The sequence below is a fragment of the Dasypus novemcinctus genome, chromosome 7 (assembly GCF_030445035.2).
Source record: "Dasypus novemcinctus isolate mDasNov1 chromosome 7, mDasNov1.1.hap2, whole genome shotgun sequence".
Classification (NCBI taxonomy): Eukaryota; Metazoa; Chordata; class Mammalia; order Cingulata; family Dasypodidae; genus Dasypus; species Dasypus novemcinctus.
In genome coordinates this window covers 64546598-64565155 of record NC_080679.1, presented here as the reverse complement: position 1 = coordinate 64565155, position 18558 = coordinate 64546598, and the positions used below count along the sequence as shown (strand labels likewise).

Sequence of the window (18558 nt, the reverse complement as noted above, 5' to 3'; positions counted from 1 at the left end):
CAACATAGTTTCCTCCCAGCATTGTATGCCAAAATAACTTGTTTTGTTTTTAATGGATGATGAAGAAAATGGAGAGCTTTAAATGTGTACTCTGTGTTTTTCTGTTAGTTTATAAATTTAAGCAAGTTAACTGCATTTCAAGAAGCTTACATAGGTCCTTGAACTTTGTAACAGCTAGATAAAAAATCTTAGTAAATGAGCATCTTTGCAAATTATATTTTTACAACAAAAATCACCAGGATTCTTCTTAACTCCCACTTGGTTTTTAAAAGTGGAAAGTCCCATTTATTTTGGGTAGTTAAAAGGCACAGATCTATTCTGTTAAGAAGTCCCAACTGGCGAAATTTCTAGATCTTCTGTTTAATTCCAGGTGAAGAGCTTGGAATCCTTTATGAGGGCATTAATAAACGATTTCTGAAATCTAGGAAGATCAAAAATTTTGAAAGGCGGATAATACTTTATATTTGTATAGATCTTTATTTTATAAAATTCTTTAATGAATATTATGTTACATAATCCTTACAATTATTCATGCTCCTGTTTCTATCCATTTATGAATATTCACTACTATAAATTTTCTCAAATAAAACATTTCTCTTTGGAATATTATTTGTTGCCCTCTTCAATCAATAATAAAATGTCTTGTTTTTGAGATGATGAAAATAATGACTTGTTAATTAAGACATGCTCTATCAGAATTTATGTAGTATTTGTTATTTTTATAAAAAGGATATCTTAAAAAAAATCTAAACAGAATTCTAGAGATCTTATGTAGGCTGTATTTTATGATTCATATTATGTAAAACATTGAACTTGTTAGGAGTCCCAACTCTAACAGCACTTAATTTCTAAATGAGTTACCTCATCTATAACATTTCTGTAATTCTTGGCCAATGAATATTAGAGTGATTTATAGCTGTCAATATAAAATATAAATGAAAATTATTATTATTAGACCTCCTTATTTAGTTGTATTCCTATTCATCAACTCAAAAACTTTTTTATGTATTTTTAAAATGTGATCTTTTTTTAAAGATTTATTTATCATCCCTCCTCCCCCATTTTTAATCATACAGTAAAATTGCCTTTCTTTGGTATTCAGTTCTGTGTATTTTTAGCACATGTAAAGATTTTTGTAACCACTGTCAGAATCATCAACTTCTTAAAACTCATATTTGTGTTTTGATGTAGGTTAAGATAACTTAGAACAGGATAACATTTTTCTTTTTCAAAGTTTTGAAAAAATAACAGATTGTCATGATTTACAATGTTTTTTTTAATGAAAGGTATTTTTCCAATTAAAATTTAACACAAGACTGCAACCCAAAGCATCTATTTAAAATAAGAGACACTGATATTTATGTCTAAAATCTAGAGAATGAAGTTGAATTGAATCCTACCAAGTATTAGGTACAAAATGAAAGTAGATTACCTGCAGTTCATTTGTATTGACTTTAATTGTTCCCACGTGCAATAAAAATTCATATAATTTTTGTTTGAAAGGCAGAGCATTCAAATTGCAATTTTTGTCTCAAGTATACTGAATTTATATCAATATATCTATATCCTGGAATTCACTTTCAAAGTATGGTAGCCAGCTCTGAAAAATTATATACCTGTTCTGTATTTGGCATATGTGTTGCTGCTGTGTTTTGTTTTGTTTATGGAAATGATCAAAGCATCCTAGTCTGATAAATATTTGTAATAATGACAATCTGGGGTAAAAAAAAAAAAAAGGGAGGGGGAACATTTCATTTAAGTCATGTTTCAGTTTTTTGCTAGTTTATGAAATAGGCAGAGTAGAGTTACTTAACATATGATATGCATTTTATTGTATTATATTACCATAGAATATCAATAAAATTATTTGAGCCCATTCTCACCCCTCTGGAGGTGGTTAAAGTCTTCCTACAGAAAATTGAGCAATTAAAATTAAAGTATTTCAAGAACTATTACAGAAAATTACAGAGACTAATATAATAGACATGTATCCACCATTCAGCTTTGAAAAATGCTAATAGTTTGATAGGCTAACTCTTAAATCGGATAAAGTTGAATTCAGGCTCAGTAAGGATTCTAGGGGTTTAGTATTATCAAGAGAATAATGGTCAAACAGTGTACTTGCTGGCCTTTTTATGTGGGCACGAATCCAGTGTTTTCTGTGAATAGCTACCTAAAATCACTTAATAGAAACTGGCTGATTTCCCAGATAAGAAAAATACCTTTATTGGAAATAGGACCTAAATCAAGAAAGTTTAATACTTGAAATCTTTAAATAATAAATGTCCTGATTTTCAATTCTGTAACCTGCTTTATTTTTTAACTTTTTATTTTGAAATAATTTCAAACTTACAGGACATGTGCAAAAATAATACAATACCAATACAGAGAACTCCATTATAGCCCCTTACCAATTACCCAGAGTTACCAACTTGTAACATTTTGCCCTATTTGTTATATCATTCTCTTTATCTGTCAGTCTATTTTCTAAAGGTTTGAGAGTAGTTTTCATATATCATACTTCTTGAATACTTAATACTGCCATGTATGTTTCCTAAGAAAATGATTTTCACCCATGTAACCCTGTTAATTACAGTTACCAAGTCCAAGAAATTTAACATTGATACAAAACATACAAGTCTATGTTCCATTCTTTTCAATTGTCCCAATAATATCCTTTTAGGCATTTCCCCCTCCATTATTAAATCCAGTTCAGAATCATGTATTGCATTTAATTGTCACTGTCTTTTCAGTCTCTCTTTCTTTAAATTTCCCATTGTGCACTGGAACTTAACGTGCTCTGTGGGGCTTCCCATCCAAATCTAATTCTCTGAGGTTGAAGGAAATGGGGTACAATGAAGAGAGAGGCTATCCTCCCCAAAGTCTAGTTGTGGTCTGGCCTGTGTGGCTTGTGGAAGGAAATGTGAGAGAAACAGTTAGATGATAACCTGTTTCATTTTAACTAGTTATTCTCCTGTGTGAAATTGCTTATTAACTGGAGCTAGTTCCAAGGTGGTAGATCTGGAAAGCCAACATCGACTGGAAGAGACTATAAAAGGGCACAGCTCTAATGGTAAACGGAGTGTGGATCCTATAGACCAAGAGTGTTTATAAGAAGCTACTGGGTGTTCCTGAACCAGCTGTCATTAGATCCAAAAGAAGAGAAAAATCACCTGTGTTTTCTCCTCCCAGAGATAATTCACTTTTAATATTTTGTTCTCTGTCACTCTGTATTAGTCAGGGTTCTCTAGGGAAACAGAATCAATAAGAGATTTCTGTCAATAGTATATGATTCTATTAGAGTTTCTCATGCAGCCATGGGGATGCATAAGTCCAATGAAGGTTCTTGACGAGTTCTGGGAGACGTTGGCTATCCAAAGATGAGCTGGGAAATTCTCTCTCAATGCTGGAATCACTTCCCCTTTTAAGGCATTCAACTGACTGGGTTAAGCATTACTCCTTACTGATGCTAATCTCCGTGATTGATGTAATTATAACCAGCTATCTATGATTTACCACTGCAGTAAAGTCAATGGTGACTAAAGTCCAGAAATGCCCTTGTATTGCAGTTAGCCCAGTGCTTGCTTGACCAAACAACTGGGCACAATTACCTGGCCAAGTTGACACAATAGCCTAACCATCACACACTCTGAGACATTTTTAAGCTTATACATCTTTTTTGTTGTTTTTACAAAAATGGATGATTGTCTTTGAAACCTGCTCTTGTCACGTAATATACTGAGATACATTCTACAACATCATTTATACTGACTGCATATATTTTGCTACATAATCATGCCATCGTTTATTTAAACCAATCCTTATTATTGGGCTTTAAGTTTTTGTGGGTTTTTTTTTGTTTGTTTGCTTATTTGTTTTGTATTACAAGCAATACTACAATGGAGATCCTTATAGCTAAATCTTTGCCACAAACATGACGTTTGGACAAATTCCTAAAAATGGAATTTCAGAGTAAAAAAGTATATATAAGGTGAATTTTTTTTTGAGGGATATTTCCAAATTGCCCTCAGAATGTTGAACAGAGGCCTTCACAAGTTGTTTTTTTTTAAAATAAATGAATAACAGAATTGTTGCAAAAATCTATATAAAAACTCAGAATGATTGCTTTGTTTGTTCAAGGTGATATGATTTATTTTTTATAGGATCACAAGATGCTGCTCATGATCTGGATACACTAAAAAAGTACAAGGTAAAAAAATGCTTCAAAACAAAACCACTAGAAGTGTTTTTTTGTGTTTTTTTTAAAGCAATAAAGCATTTTTTTAAATTAGAGAAATTATAGTTTTGTAGAAAAGTCATTCATGAAATAGAGAATTTCCATATACTACCCTATTATTAATACCTTATATTAGTGTGGCACATCTATTACAATTCATGAAACAACATTTTCATAACAGTACTATTTTAATTATAGTCCATTGTTTACAATAGGTTCACTGTTTGGGTTGTATCATAATGTCTTTTTAATGTACCTGACCTTACAACTCAAGAAGACTGGATTACAGGTTGCTTATTCATATCAATTAACAATCATCTGCTAAATAATTATCTTATTGTGAATACTTTACAATTAAGTGTTCATTTATGCCTTAAAAGAAATTCACTGGAAAAGGAATAATTTGTGATTTTTAAAAGAAAGGATCAGAGAGAAACAAAATTTAAATAAGATTATTATATTAAAAGTAAGCAGATTCATATAAATTTTTAAAGGATAATAATAAAATTCAAATGCATTTCAAATGTTTTCTTTATTATTTCTTCTGATTACAAAATAAACAAGTCCAAAGAAATAAAATTTTGAAGTACAGAAATATATGTCATGGAAAGTGGAAGCCTCTTGTAATCCCCCAGAATCCTAATGCCCAAAGATAATCAATTAGATAGATGTATATCTCTTCAGATTTTTAGGCAGATACTAGCTTTTTCATTTAATAAAATATCTTGGAATCATTTCCACATGTAGATAGACTTCATTCACTTAAGTGTTGGTGTAGTATTCCATTGTAAGGCTGCTTCTTAATTTTTAAAATATATACTTTAAAGTAGAGAAATTTGCTCACCAAACTTTACTTAGTTGAAATATATAATACTTTGCTTCCTTGAATATGTTTTTTTCTGATTAAAGTTTTTTTAATTAAAAATTTTAAAGAACAATCATGGACAACATACAGGATTCTTACACATTACCCCACTGCCAACACCTCACATTGTTGTGACACATTTGTTACAAATGATGACAGAACATTGTCATAAAATTACTGCTATCTATAGCACATAGCTTATATTTGGTGTATTTTTCCCACAACCATTCTATTATTAACACCATGTATTAGTATTGTATATTTGTTATAGTTCATGAGAGAACGTTCTCATATTTGTACTGTTAATCATGGTCTATCCTTTACTGTGTTATATGGTCTCCTGCCTTGTACAATATATCCATAGTATACACTCTGGCTCTCAGTTTCATCACAGAGTTGTGCTGTTATCAGCTCAGTCCATTTCAGAACATTTTCATTATTCAAAAAGGAAAAATCCCATATCCCCTTAACCTCCCCTATTATTGACAGCATTGATATAGTACCTTCTTTGCCATTGTTGTAAAAACATTACATTATTACTGCTAACTATAGTCTATATGTTACATTAGTTGTATTTTTCCCACGTATCTCCGTATTCTGATCACCTTGTAATAGAGGAACATTTTTGTATTTCTACTCCTAACCACAATCATCATCCACCTCTGAAATCACTATGTTATACAGTCCCCCTTTTAGGCCACATCACATTTATAAATCGGTAGTGTTAGTAACACACTATCGTGTGTTACCATCAACTCTATCCATTTCCACACATTTACAATACACCTTATTAAACATTCTACATACACTCAGGATCAGCTCCCTTTCTCATCTCTCATCCTATCTCCTAGCAACCTATACACTATAGTTTAACTCCATAAGTTTTCATTGTATTTAGTTCATATTAGTGAGACAATATAATATATCTTTTTGTATCTGGCTTATTTCACTCAGCATAATGTCCTCAGGGTTAATCCATATGGTCATATGCAAACATCCTTTATGTCTTTGGTGAAGTTTACTCCAAATATTTGATTTTTTTAGTTGCTATTGTAAATGTTTTTTTTTTTTTCTGACTTCTTCCTCCAGTTGGCTCATTAATAGTGTATAGAAACCCCACTAATGTTTGCATATTAACCTTGTATCCCATACTTTGCTGAACTCTTCTGGTAGCTTTATTGTGGCTATTTCAGGATTTTCTACATATAGGATCATATCATCAGGGAATAGTGAAAAAGTTTTACTTCTTCTTTTCCTTCCTTTTGTATTTGAGTGCCTTTTAATTTTTTTGTGTATGTGTGTGCCTAATTTCTCTAGCTAGAACTTCTAGCACAATATTAAATAACAGTGGTGACAGTGGGCATCTTTGTCTTTTTCTGATCTCAGTGGGAAAGTGTTCAGTCTTTCACTGTTGTATACAGTGTTAACTGTGGGATTTTAATATATGCCGTTTACCATGTTGAGAAAGTTTCCTTTCTATTCCTGTCTTTTGGGGTGTTTTTATCAAGGAAGGATGCAGTGTTTTGTCAAATGCCTGTTGTATATCAATTGAGAGGATCATGTGATTTTTCACTTTCAATTAATGTGGTTTATTATACTAATAGATTTTCTTGTGTTGAACCACCCTTGCATACTAGGGATAAAACCCACTTGATCATGGTGCAATTTTCTTTTTTCCTAGTATCTTTATCTGGCTTTGGTATGAGGGTGATGTTGGCTTCATAGAATCATTCCTTCCTGTTTAATTTTTTGGAAGAGGTTGCAGATTGGTATTAAATCTGACTTGAATGATTGGTAGAATTAAACCGTGAAGTCATCTAGTCCTGGGCTTTTCATATTTGGGAGGTTTTTGATGACTGTTTCAGTCTCTTTCCTTGTGATTGGTTTGTTGAGGTCTTCTATTTCTTCTAAGGTCAGTATAGTTTGTTCATGTGTTTCAAGGAATTTGTCCATTTCGTCTACATTGCATAGTTTGTTGGTATACAATTGTTCATAGTATCCTCTTATGATCTCTTTTATTTCTGCAGGCTGAGTGGAAATATCTCCCTCTCATTTCTGGTTTTATTTATTTGTATCTTCTCTCTTTTTTTCTCCATCAGTCTACCTAGGGATTTGTCGGTTTTAATGACCATTTCCAAGAATCAGCTTTTGGTTTTGTTAATTCTCTCTATTGTTTCTTTTTGTTCTCAGTTTCATTTATTTCTGCTCTAATCTTTGTTGTTTATTTCCTTCTGCTTGCTTTGGGATTAATTTGCTCTTCTCATTCTAGTTCCTCCAGGTGTGCAGTTGGTCTTTGATTTTAGCTCTATCTTCTTTTTTAATGTAAGCATTGAGTGCTATACAGTTTCCTCTCAGCACTGCTTTTACTGTATCCCATAGTTTTTTTTCATTTAATAAAACTTAATTTTTCAAAATGCACATTGGTTGAGCTTGTTCATGCATCTTCACCAGCAGTTAGGGCATCTCCACCCTTGTTGTTTCTGGTATAAATTACTTGAGCTCTGCCTTTTTTTTTCTCTCTCTCCCCTTCCTCCCACCCCCCAGTTGTCTGTTCTCTGTGTCTATTAGCCTCATGTTCTTCTTTGTCCACTTTTGTTGTTGTCAGTGGCACAGGAATCTGTTTCTTTTTGTTGCATCATCTTTTTGTGTCAGCTCTCTGTGTGTGCAGCGCCACTCCTGGGCAGGCTGCATTTTCCCTCACGCTGGGTGGCTCTCCTTACAGGGCGCACTCCCCGTGCGTGGGGCTCCCCTACGCGCAGACACCCCTGTGTGGCAGGGCGGACACCCCTGTGTGGCATGGCACTCCCTGTGCGCATCAGCGCTGACACCCCCGTGTGGCATGGCACTCCCTGCGCGCATCAGCACTGCACGTGGGCCAGCTCTGCACTGGTCAAGGATGCCCAGGGTTTGAACTGCGGACCTCCCACGTGGTAGACGGATGCCCTAACCACTGGGCCAAGTCCACTTCCCAGAGCTCTGCCTTTTGAAACCGTGTTGATAAATCCTTTACTAAGCAGCTCCTGAAGGCTACCTTGGCCTGGGAACCACAAATTTTCAGTCTTTCAGAGACCATGGCAGGAGTTATAAGCTTGTCATTGGGAACTTCCTTACAGAATTTGTCATAAGTGGCTTTGTCAAACAAGACTATGTTATTAAGCTTGTCTTGAACTTTTCCTTTGGACACTCTTTTTGGCCTTGCCTCCAGATTTGTTCACTGGGTCTTTGTCTTGTTTGGCTGATTTTCCACCATCTTTGTTTTTCTTGTCTTCCTTGGGCAGCATCGTGAAGCTGAGAGGGCAGTTGCAGTCACTGCAGCCTTGCTAAGATGTTGGAAAGAAAGCTCCCATAGGTTTTTTTGTTTGTTTGTTTGTTTGTTTGAGGCACCAGGGGCAGGAAACTGAACCCAGGTTCGTGTATGTGGGAAGCTGGCAGTTAACCACTGAGTCACATCAGCTCCCCTGAGTTGTTTTTTTTCATTTGTTATGCTTGTTGTTGTTGTTGGTTTAGGAGGTACTGGGAACTGAACCCAAGAACCCCCATATGGGAATAAGGTACTCAACTGCTTGAGCCACATCTACCCTCCCATAGGTTTGTGTGGTTTTTTTTTTAAGATTTATTTTATTTATCTCTCCCCTTCTCTCCATCCCCCCCCCCCGCCCCCGCCCCAGTTGTCTCTTCTCTGTGTCCATTTGCTGTGTGTTCTTTTTTGTCCGTTTCTGTTGCCAGCGGCATGGGAATCTATGTTTCTTTTTGTTGCATCATCTTGCTGTGTCAGCTCTCTGTGTGTGCGGTGCCATTCCTGGGCAGGCTGCTCTTTCTTTCACACTGGGCAACTCTCTTTACGGGGCACATTCCTTGCGTGTGGGGCTCCCCTACGCGGGGGGCACCCCTGCATGGCACGGCACTCCTTGCACACATCAGCACTGCACATGGACCATCTCCACATGGGTCAAGGAGGCCCAGGGTTTGAACCGGACCTCCCATGTGGTAAATGGACGCCTTATCCACTGGGGCAAGCCTGCTTCCTTCCCATAGGTTTTGATGTATTGTATTGGTTTTGTTCATCGTGATATATTTAGTTTTCTATTGCAATTTCTTCTTTGAACTACTGATTATTTAAGAGTGTCATTTAATATCCATATATTTGTGAATTTCTCCTTTTTCTACTTGTTACTGATTTCCAGCTTCGTTCCATTATAATCAAAGGAAGTGCTTTGTACAATTTCAATCTTTGCAAGTTTATTTAGACCTGTCTTATGACCCAATATATGGTCTATCCTGAAGAATGACCGTTCTGTACTTGAGAAGAATGTATATCTTTGTTGTTTTGGGTTATAAGGCTCTGTAAATGTCTGTTATATCTAGTTCACTTATCTTATTATCAAGCTCTCTGTTTCCTTATTTATCCTCTGTCCAGATATCCTATCCAATACTTAGAGTGGTGTATTGAGGTATCTATAATAGAGATATCTATTTCTCTCTTCAGTTTTGCCACTGTGTGCCTAATGTATTTTGGGGTACCCAGGTTAGTTTCATAAATATTTATTAGGTGGCAGAGGGAGTGCCTTTCTGAAGAGCCAGCAAGATGGTGGAAATGGAGCAAAAGAAGAAGTACTTCTTCTGCAAGTTCACCTACCTCAGCGTGAACCTCGACCAGCTGCTGGACCTGTCCTTTGAGCCTCTGATGCAGCTGTATGGTGCATGGCAGAGGAGACAGCTGAACCTGCTGTGGAAGCAGCATTCCCTGCTGAAGCTGCTGTGCAAGGCCAAGAAGGAGGCGCCGCCCATGGAGAAGCCAAAGGTGGTGAAGACACATCTGTGTGACATGATCATCCTGCACGAGATGGTGGGCAGCATGGTGGTATCTATGGTGGCAAGACATTCAACCAGGTGGAAATCAGGTGGAAACCAAAGATGATTGACCACTAGCTGGGTGAGTTCTCCATCACCTACAAGCCCATGAAGCACAGCCAACCTGGCATCAAGGCCCCCCAGCTCCTCTAGCTTCATCCCTCTCTCAAGTAGCATGGTTCAGCCAATAAAGGCACAGACTCCTCAAAAAAAAAAAAAGTTTATGATTATTATATCTTCTTGGTAAATTGTCCCTTTTATTCATATATAATGACGTTTTTTGTCTCTTATGATAGTTTTGCATTAAAAATCTATTTTGTCCAATACTAGTATTGCTAGTCCAGATCTTTTTGGTTACTATTTGTGTGGAATATCTTTTTCCAGCTTTTCAAGTTCAGCCTGATTGTGTCTGTGCATTTAAGGGGAGTCTCTTGGCTTATAGATGGCTCATATTTTTTAATCATTTCGTCAGTCTTTATCTTTTGATTGTGGAGTTCTACCCATTAGCATTCAGTGTTATTACTGAGGGCATCACTTTGTCCATTTTATCCTTTGGCTTTCCATTATCATATTTTACTATTGAGTGTCTTTTTACCCTTTTGTTATCCTTCCTAATATTTATTTTGACACTCTTCTCCAAGTCTCTCGCCCTTGTTTTTTCCTTTCAGGCTGCAGCACTCCCTTTAGTATGTCTTGTAATTCTAGTATTTTGGTAACTCTCTCAATTTTTGTTTGTCTGTGATGAGTTTAAACTCACCCACGTTTTTGAAGAAGTTTTGCCAGATACAGGATTCTGGGCTGGTGGATTTCTCTTTCAGTACCTTAAATGCATCATACCACTTTCTTCTCACCTTCATGGTTTCTGATGAGAGGTCAGCACTTAAATCTTATTATGTTATATGTGATGCTTTGTTTTTCTCTTGCTGCTTTCAGAATCCTCTTTATCTCTGGTTTTTATCATTCTGAACTGTAGGTGTCTAGGCATATCATATATCTATTTGGATTTATTCTCTTTAGGGTGCATTGTCCTTCTTGGATAATGATATTCAAGTCTTTCATAAGGATAGGGAAGCTTTTGGTCATTATTTCCTCAAATATTATATCTGCCCCTTTTCCGTTCTCTCCTCCTTCTGGGACACCAGTAACACTTATCTTTGTGCGTTTTGAATTGTCATTCAATTTCCTGATATCCTGTTCTATTTTTCCATTCTTTTTTCTTTCTGTTCTCCTGTCTTTTCAAGTTCCGATGTTCTGTCCTTGAAATCACTAATTCTGTCTTCAAGCAATTCATATCTGCTGTGATATACCTCTAATGTATTTTTAATCTCATTCATTTTATCTTTTATTCCCATGAACTCTGTTACTTTTTTTTTTGCAGTCTTTCAGGTAGTTCTTTATGCTCACCCAGTGTCTTCTTAATATCTTTTATCTTTTTAGTCATATTTTCCTCCAATTCTTTGAATTGATTTAGGAGAGTTGTTGTTATCATTGATTAGTTTCTTAAATCCTATATTTCATCAGGATACTTGGTTTGTTCCTTTGGCTGGGACATCTTTTCCTATTTGCTAGTATGGCTTGTAATTTTTTGCTAATGTCCAGATGTCTGAATGTGTTGGTGAATTTACTCTGATGGTCAATTTCTCTCTCTTGCCTAGTTTTTTGATGATGTTTATTTTTTTCACAGCTCCTCTTTGATTTTTGGTTCAACTTATTCTGAGTCTTCAAAATTGTACAGCTTAAGTTATCAAAATCAGGCCAGGGATTCACTAATGAGGCACAGAGTTTCTCCCAGGGTTTGGGTCTAAAGAGAGACCTAAAAGCAGTTTTTCTTTTTGCAGTTTCCTGGCTGGCCAGCAGACTGTACTTATTCACATTTCCATGGAGGTGTTTCTTTCATCCTCAGCTTTCCTGTTTTTCTGGTCTGCCCAGAGTTGAGATTCAGAGTCGGCTATGCTGGCCAAATTCACTGAAGAGAAACCACTCTCTGCCCTCTGACATACCTTCCCTCTTCCTTTGTAACAGCTGTTCCCCTCTTGATTGGCTGTAGTGAGCCAGGGGTTTTATCCAGGCTTAATGTCGTTAGGGTTGAGGTGGAGGTCATTCCCAGCCTTTTCAGGAGGTTAGTAATTCATGTTTGTTATTTTGGTTTCTTCTTCTCTCTGTCCCTTATCATTCTGGGGGTTGTACAGCACTGTCCTGGTTTGCTGAATCCCAAAGCATGTTCCTCAAACAGCTTTTGGAACTTTCTCCATTGTTTTTGTGAGTTGAGCCCTGCCTACATACTCTGACACCTTCTTCCTAGAACTTGAATCATCAGGATTTTTTATTTGTTCCTTTGGCTGGCCGTATCTTCCTGTTTCTTCATATAGCTTGTAATTTTTTGCTGATGTCTAGGCATCATATTATGTTGGTGAATTTACTGTCACAGTCATTTTCTTTCTCTTGCCTACTCATTTTGTTTCATGGCTCTTCTTTGATTTTTGGTTCAACTTATTTTAAATCTTTAAAATTTCACAGCTTAAGTTAATAAAATAGGGCCACAAATCCACTAATGGTGTACAGACCAGATCCAAGGGTCCTGGGACACAAGAGACTTCAAAAGGCTTTTTGTCTTCTCGCAGTTTCCTGGTCTGCCAGCAGGTTGTACTGTTCAGCAAATCTTTCCATGCAGGTTTCTCCTTTAACCTCTACATGTTGGCCTGGTTTGGGCCAAGATTCAGTGTGGGCTTTGCTGTCCAAACTCACTGAAGAGAACCCACTCTCCACCCTCTGCTACACCCTCCCTCTTCACAGGGAGGAAGACCTCCATTTCCCTTTCAGTTGGCCACACTGAGCCAGAGGTTTTACCAAAGCTTTTCACCATGAGGGTGGGGATAGGGACATTCAGAGCCATGGGCGCAGGTATCTCATGGTTTTTATTTCAGCCTCTTCATCTTTCTATCTCTCTCCCTCCTGGATGAGGCCAGGACTCTCCTGGTTTTCAGATTCCCAAAGCACCTTCGTTGGACAGCTTTTTGCATTTCTGCTATTGTTTTTGTAAGAGATTTGAGTCCTGCTGACTTACTCTGATGCCATCTTCCTAGAACTCAGTTCTAGAAGTATTTTAAGTCTTTTATTTATTTAGGAAAAAATGTTATGATCCAACTTTGATACATTTTAGAGTTTAATTAGTAACATTTTGGTGAACATTTTAACAAAATTGCAAAAACGATTGCCCCTAATTCAAATATTATTAATCAGTTAAAAATTTGTCCCCACATGCAATAAACATTCATATGTAATTATCTTGTTCAAAAATTTAAGTTGCATTTTTTCACCTCAAATTTTTTGTCTCATTTAAAAAAAATTGTTGTACCTAATTTAATGTGAAGTTGTAATCCATCTTTCCAGTTTTATATTCTTCTTAATTTCCCTTCCCTCATGAACCTGACCTCAAAGGCAGGTTCTTGCCTCTGTCATGTAATTCCTCTGAATGGGATGTACTTTTTTCATCTCTGCTTGTCAAAGAGCTACTCATGCTTTGCGTTCCAACTTACATACTCTCTTCCCTAATGCCATTTCCCCCTCTCCCCTATACAACTGAAATGATTTATTACTTCTTATTCCAATATTTGCTATTTGCTCAAAAATTTTCTAACCATCTGCCATTTTGTCAAGCACCATTTTAGGTTCTGGAATTTGTATGGCTTGTGGAGTGCAAGAGATACCTGTTCATAGGAAATTTATAGTTAAGGATGGGAAGGGATAGAGAGGGAAAAGAGACAGATAAATAGTTAGCTGTGTACATTGTGTTGTGTGCTTTGGTGGAGAAGTGCAAGATGCTCTGGAATGCATTGAGGATGCCCCTCACCCATGTTTGTTGTTTTGTTTTGTTTGGGATTGGGGATAGGAAGGTCAGGGAAAGCTTCCTTGAAGAAGTGATGTTTAAGTTGAGCCCTGAAGAGGGTGGAGAGGGGGCAGACAGAAATGTGTTCCAAAAGAAGGAATGGTGTGCATGAAGGCCCAGCAGCAAATGAAAGGCCAATGCTTTCAGGGACAGAAAAGCAGTTGAGTACAACTGTAATAAAGCATGTAAGAAAGAGACAAGAACAGAGAGGTAACATGGGCCAGATTTTGAAAGACCATAATAATCATAGTAAGTAGTTTGGATTCAAAAGGCAGTGGGAAGCCATAAAAAAGTTTTATTTGAGGAAATACAGGAAAAAATCTGCATTTTAGAAAGATTGCTCTTTAGAGGCACTGTGGAAAATAGATTGGAGGGCTGCTCATGATAACGATGAGACCAATTATGAGTCTATTGCAGTAATCTAAGAAAAACATGATTGTGGCTTAGTTAGGATGCAGTGGGGGTAGTGGATGGATTTGAGGGTTTTTTTTGGAAGATAGAATTCTCACAACTTAATGATAGATTGACTAGAGGACAGGGTACGAAAATGAGGTTGAGGGAGTGGGAGGAAATAAGGTGATACCTAGCTTTCTTAGATAGCTAAATAAGGTTGGTGCCATTCACTGTGACAGGGAACAAAGTAGAAAGGAGCAGATTTTGGAGGGAAAATAGCTCAGTTTTGAGAATTTTGAATTTAGGGTACCCATGGGCCATCTAAGAAAAGTTGTCCATTAGACAATATGGATATATGGTCTGAAGCAGAGAGGTGAAAATACAGATTTAGCAATCATTAGTATATGTAGTAATTGAAATCTTTGGAGTAGATGAAATCTACTGGGAAAATTTGGACATAAGGTGAACAGAGAAGAGGGCCTAAAGCAGAAGCCTAAGTAAAATCATGTTATAAGGAACGGTCAGAGGAAAAAGAACCTTCCATGATGACTGGGAAGGAGGAATCAAGAATTGTAGGAAAGTAAAAAAGGTATGATGTTATAGAAGCCAAAGATGGAGAGTGCTTTAAGGAGGAGAGAATCAGCAGTGTCAGATCCTGCCAAAGGTTTAAGTACAATAGGACTAAATTAGATCCATTGGACTTGAAGACAATGAGGTTTAAAAACAGTTTCATTTAAGTTGGAGGCCAAAGCAAGATTGCAGAGAATTGAGAAGTTGAGGAGCATTGAAGAAAAAGATGGGTAGGAGAATTCAAAGAGCCATGGGTGTTGTTGAGGTCAAGGGAGAACGGTAAGAGAGTCTTAAACATGTTTTAAAGCTGATGAGAGAGAGAGGAATTAAATATATAGGAGAGCAAGAGCAATGACCAGAAGGACTGGCAAAGAAAGTAGGAGGCAGTGTGACCCTGGGCATGGGTACTAGCATAAACCTTAAAAGGATGCAGGAGCACATTATCCACTGTAGCAGGAGGAAAGAGTGGGTGTATATGTAGGCAACGTTGTGAGATTTAAGATAAGGTGTGCAGGTTCCTATGTGATGGCTTTGCTCTTTACCGTAAAGTAGTAAGTGAGGTCATTTGTCGTAAATATGAAACAGCTGGTAGAGTTGGAATGAAGAAGGTTTGAAAACTGATGTGGAGAATGAGGAAAGGAGTTTACTAGGGAAATATAGTTGATAGACATTGCTGAGGGTTCATGAGAGTTTGACTGATGATTATGTGACCTGAAAAATTGTGTGATTTTTTCACCAGCAATGCTTTGCAATCTGGATATAAAGTGAGATATTCCAGACAGCTACAGGAGAGCTTTTTTTTTAAATTCCCCCTGCCCTTGTGGCTTGCTTGCTGTTTGCTCTGTGTGTCCATTCGCTGTTCATTCTTCTGTGTGTCTGTATATTTATTTTTATTTATTTCTGCCCACCCTCCCCCCTTGTGGCTTGCTTGTTGTCTGCTGTCTGTGTCCATTCACTGTGTGCTCTTCTGTGTTTTTACTTGTCTCCCTTTTTTTGTTGTTGTGTCACCTTGCTGAGTCAGCTCCCCGCAGCACATGCAGGCTGGGCAGCACTCTGCCACATGCGGGCAAGCCTGCCTTCACAAGGAGACCCTGGGACACAAACCCAGGGCCTCCCATATGGTACATGGGAGCCCAACTGATTGAGCCACAGCCACTTCCCTACAGGAGACCTTTTGAAGTGGTGGACCATGGAATGTAAACTGTATAGAAATGGAAGTGAAGGGAAGAGGGCACTGATAACAAGAATAAGTAGAAGAATCAGGGAGTTGATGGTTGTTCTGAGGTCAAAGAAGAGGTGTATTGGGTGTAGTGAGTGAAAGAACTGGAAAGATAATAAGTTGTGGTCAAGAGTGGGATGTCTGAATTAATGGTATCATAGCTGGAACAGTTCTGGACAATGGCCTTGAAAGAGTGTGATTGAAGTGGAGTGGTGACCAAGGTTACTTGAGGATGAGGTTATTAGGGAATTGTTAAATTCAAATGGAAATCGACATAACACAAGATAACAGTATGACTTGGGATTCAAAAGCAAACTGAGGTCCAGAGCTCAAGGGACAGGGGGTAGAAGATGAAATAATCAATTTGACTAAACCTCAAAGAGAAAGGATTTTTGGAAAAGAAGCAACTCAGAAGGGGTAGGGAGTAGCCAAAAAGACTGCATCCCTGCCTCCCATCCATGAGGTAAATGGGATTTATAAGAATGAGGAGTCTTCACTTGAAGAAACTTGGTATGGTAGTATAATATTTGAACCTCACACATTTACCTATTCAGAAATTATTAAGCACTTACTTTGTGCCAGGTCCTTTTCTAGGTTTAGGGAATATAGCAATGAATGAGCTGAGCAGTAAAGTCCCTATTCTTAAAATACTTCTGGATGAGAATACGTTCTCTAAAAGAGTTGAAACAAGGCAATGAGAGAAGTAGCAGAGGGCAATATGTATCAGACTAGGCTTCTTCATCCTTAGATCAGGAGAAAGTGTCAGGTAGAAAGAATAGCAAGTGCAAAGGCTCTCAGCAGGGAAAGAGTTCAGTAATCTATTTCTTCCTTCTCATCCTATAACTCTTTGTTCTTCTACAACTCTTTATACCTATACCTTATATTATCATCATGTTTTCCCTTCTTTTATTATTTAGCATGCTTCCAGAGGACAGGGGCCCTGTCCTATTTATCTTTGTTACCACAGGTCTGAAAAATTTTTTGACTGAATTAAAGTGAAAAATGAAAAACTTTTAACAACATGAAATTTAGGATCTCACAGCCTTATCGAGCTATTCATGAATTTGGTAGCATCCTATCAAGGAAATAAGGGGGCCTCTGCTGAGAAGTAGAAAGGGCAGAGTTATGTAGAGAGGCTTTAACAACCAACCAGGAAGTTAGCAGTATAAATGACTCTATTGGCTGCATCAAGATACTTATTCTTACTTGGCTAATGCCAAGCCAGAGGGCCTGGGACACACAGGCTCAACTGGAGCTCATAGACTATGATTGGTTGGCCTTAGGTCTCAGATTCTGGGGGGAGCTGAGCCCTACAAGAAATAGGAACTAAGAAAAATTTTGGTTTGCTTATGTGGGATTTCGCATGAGCAACTCTGTATTGGGTCCACATGCATTATTTAATAGAGGCAAAATAAATTTATGTTATAAACAATGGCAGTTAATTTGGCAATAGGAAATAATTGTTAAACCAATTAACTGGTTTTATGTATTTACTTGTCAACTGAGAACATCTGTGTATAAACTGGGCTATCCTTGCTTTGTTATGGTAATGACTACTGACAATAAAAACTCATGACTTTGAGCCAAATGAATACCGGTTACCTCCTGAAAGCCTCTTGTTGCTCATATGTGACCTCTCTCTAAGGCAAACTCAGTATAAACTCACTACTTTACCCCCCCTCCCCACCCTGGTGTCGGACATGACTCCCAGGGATGAACCACCTTGACACTGAAGAATTATTACCAAGTGACAGCTAGCGATACATTTGGCCAAAAGAGGAAATATTAAATACGAATGAATTTTTATGGCTAAGAGATTCCAAAGTGAGTCAGGAGGTCATTCCAGAGGTTATGCTCATGCACGATTTAGGAGGATCTCACTGACTGCTGCAGTAAACAGTGCCTCAAGCAGGGGGGCTCCTGAGGGTTCTAGAGACATCTGGACACTATAGGAAGGGCAGACAACTTCAGGAATTTGGCACCCTCTCAGTGGGCCTTACCTTGGAATATATGAGAACCTATCCCCCAGTGTATTGGAGTTGGACTCATTTATAATTTTCCTACACATGGTTCTTATTGCCCCTTTTAATTGAACTTATAATTAGCACCATATCTGTTAAATATGTGTCCCAGAGACCTAAATCTTATAGCTGTTCATATGCCAGTTGAGCTCTGAATCTCATCAACTTTACAGCCAACACTTAATCTCCAGTTTGGACTCACCCAGGAAAACTAACAAATGGATGATGACAGACAACACCTGTCCCAAAAAACAGTATCTACAACTACAAGCAAGACAGTTCAACACATCTGCCCCTTGGGCTCTAAGATCCTCTCAATCAGAATGGTATCACATCCCAAGATCCTTAAGATTGAGGTATGAACAAACAAAGGGAGGAATGCAACTATGGACTAAAGTAGACTTATTCTAGTAATGGAAGAATTAGTAACATTGATAGAAAAACACTGGACACCGGAGTTTCTGAGGGGAGGGAGAAAGAAGGATAGGTGTAATGTGGGACATTTTGCGGGATATT

At 37.5% G+C, this 18558-nt stretch overlaps 1 protein-coding gene across 3 annotated transcripts in view; it reads left to right on the top strand.

Moving 5' to 3' along the window:
- Positions 1 to 18558, top strand: part of DUSP19 (dual specificity phosphatase 19) — a 69089-nt gene that overhangs the window by 35156 nt on the left and 15375 nt on the right. Inside the window, exon 2 of one of the 3 annotated variants that reach the window (XM_004476891.4) lies at positions 4164 to 4210. The exons of the other annotated variants lie outside the window; for them this stretch is intronic. Coding sequence (XP_004476948.3) covers positions 4164 to 4210 — 47 coding nt within the window. The remainder of the gene's footprint in view (positions 1 to 4163; positions 4211 to 18558) is intronic. 3 annotated transcript variants of the gene reach the window in all.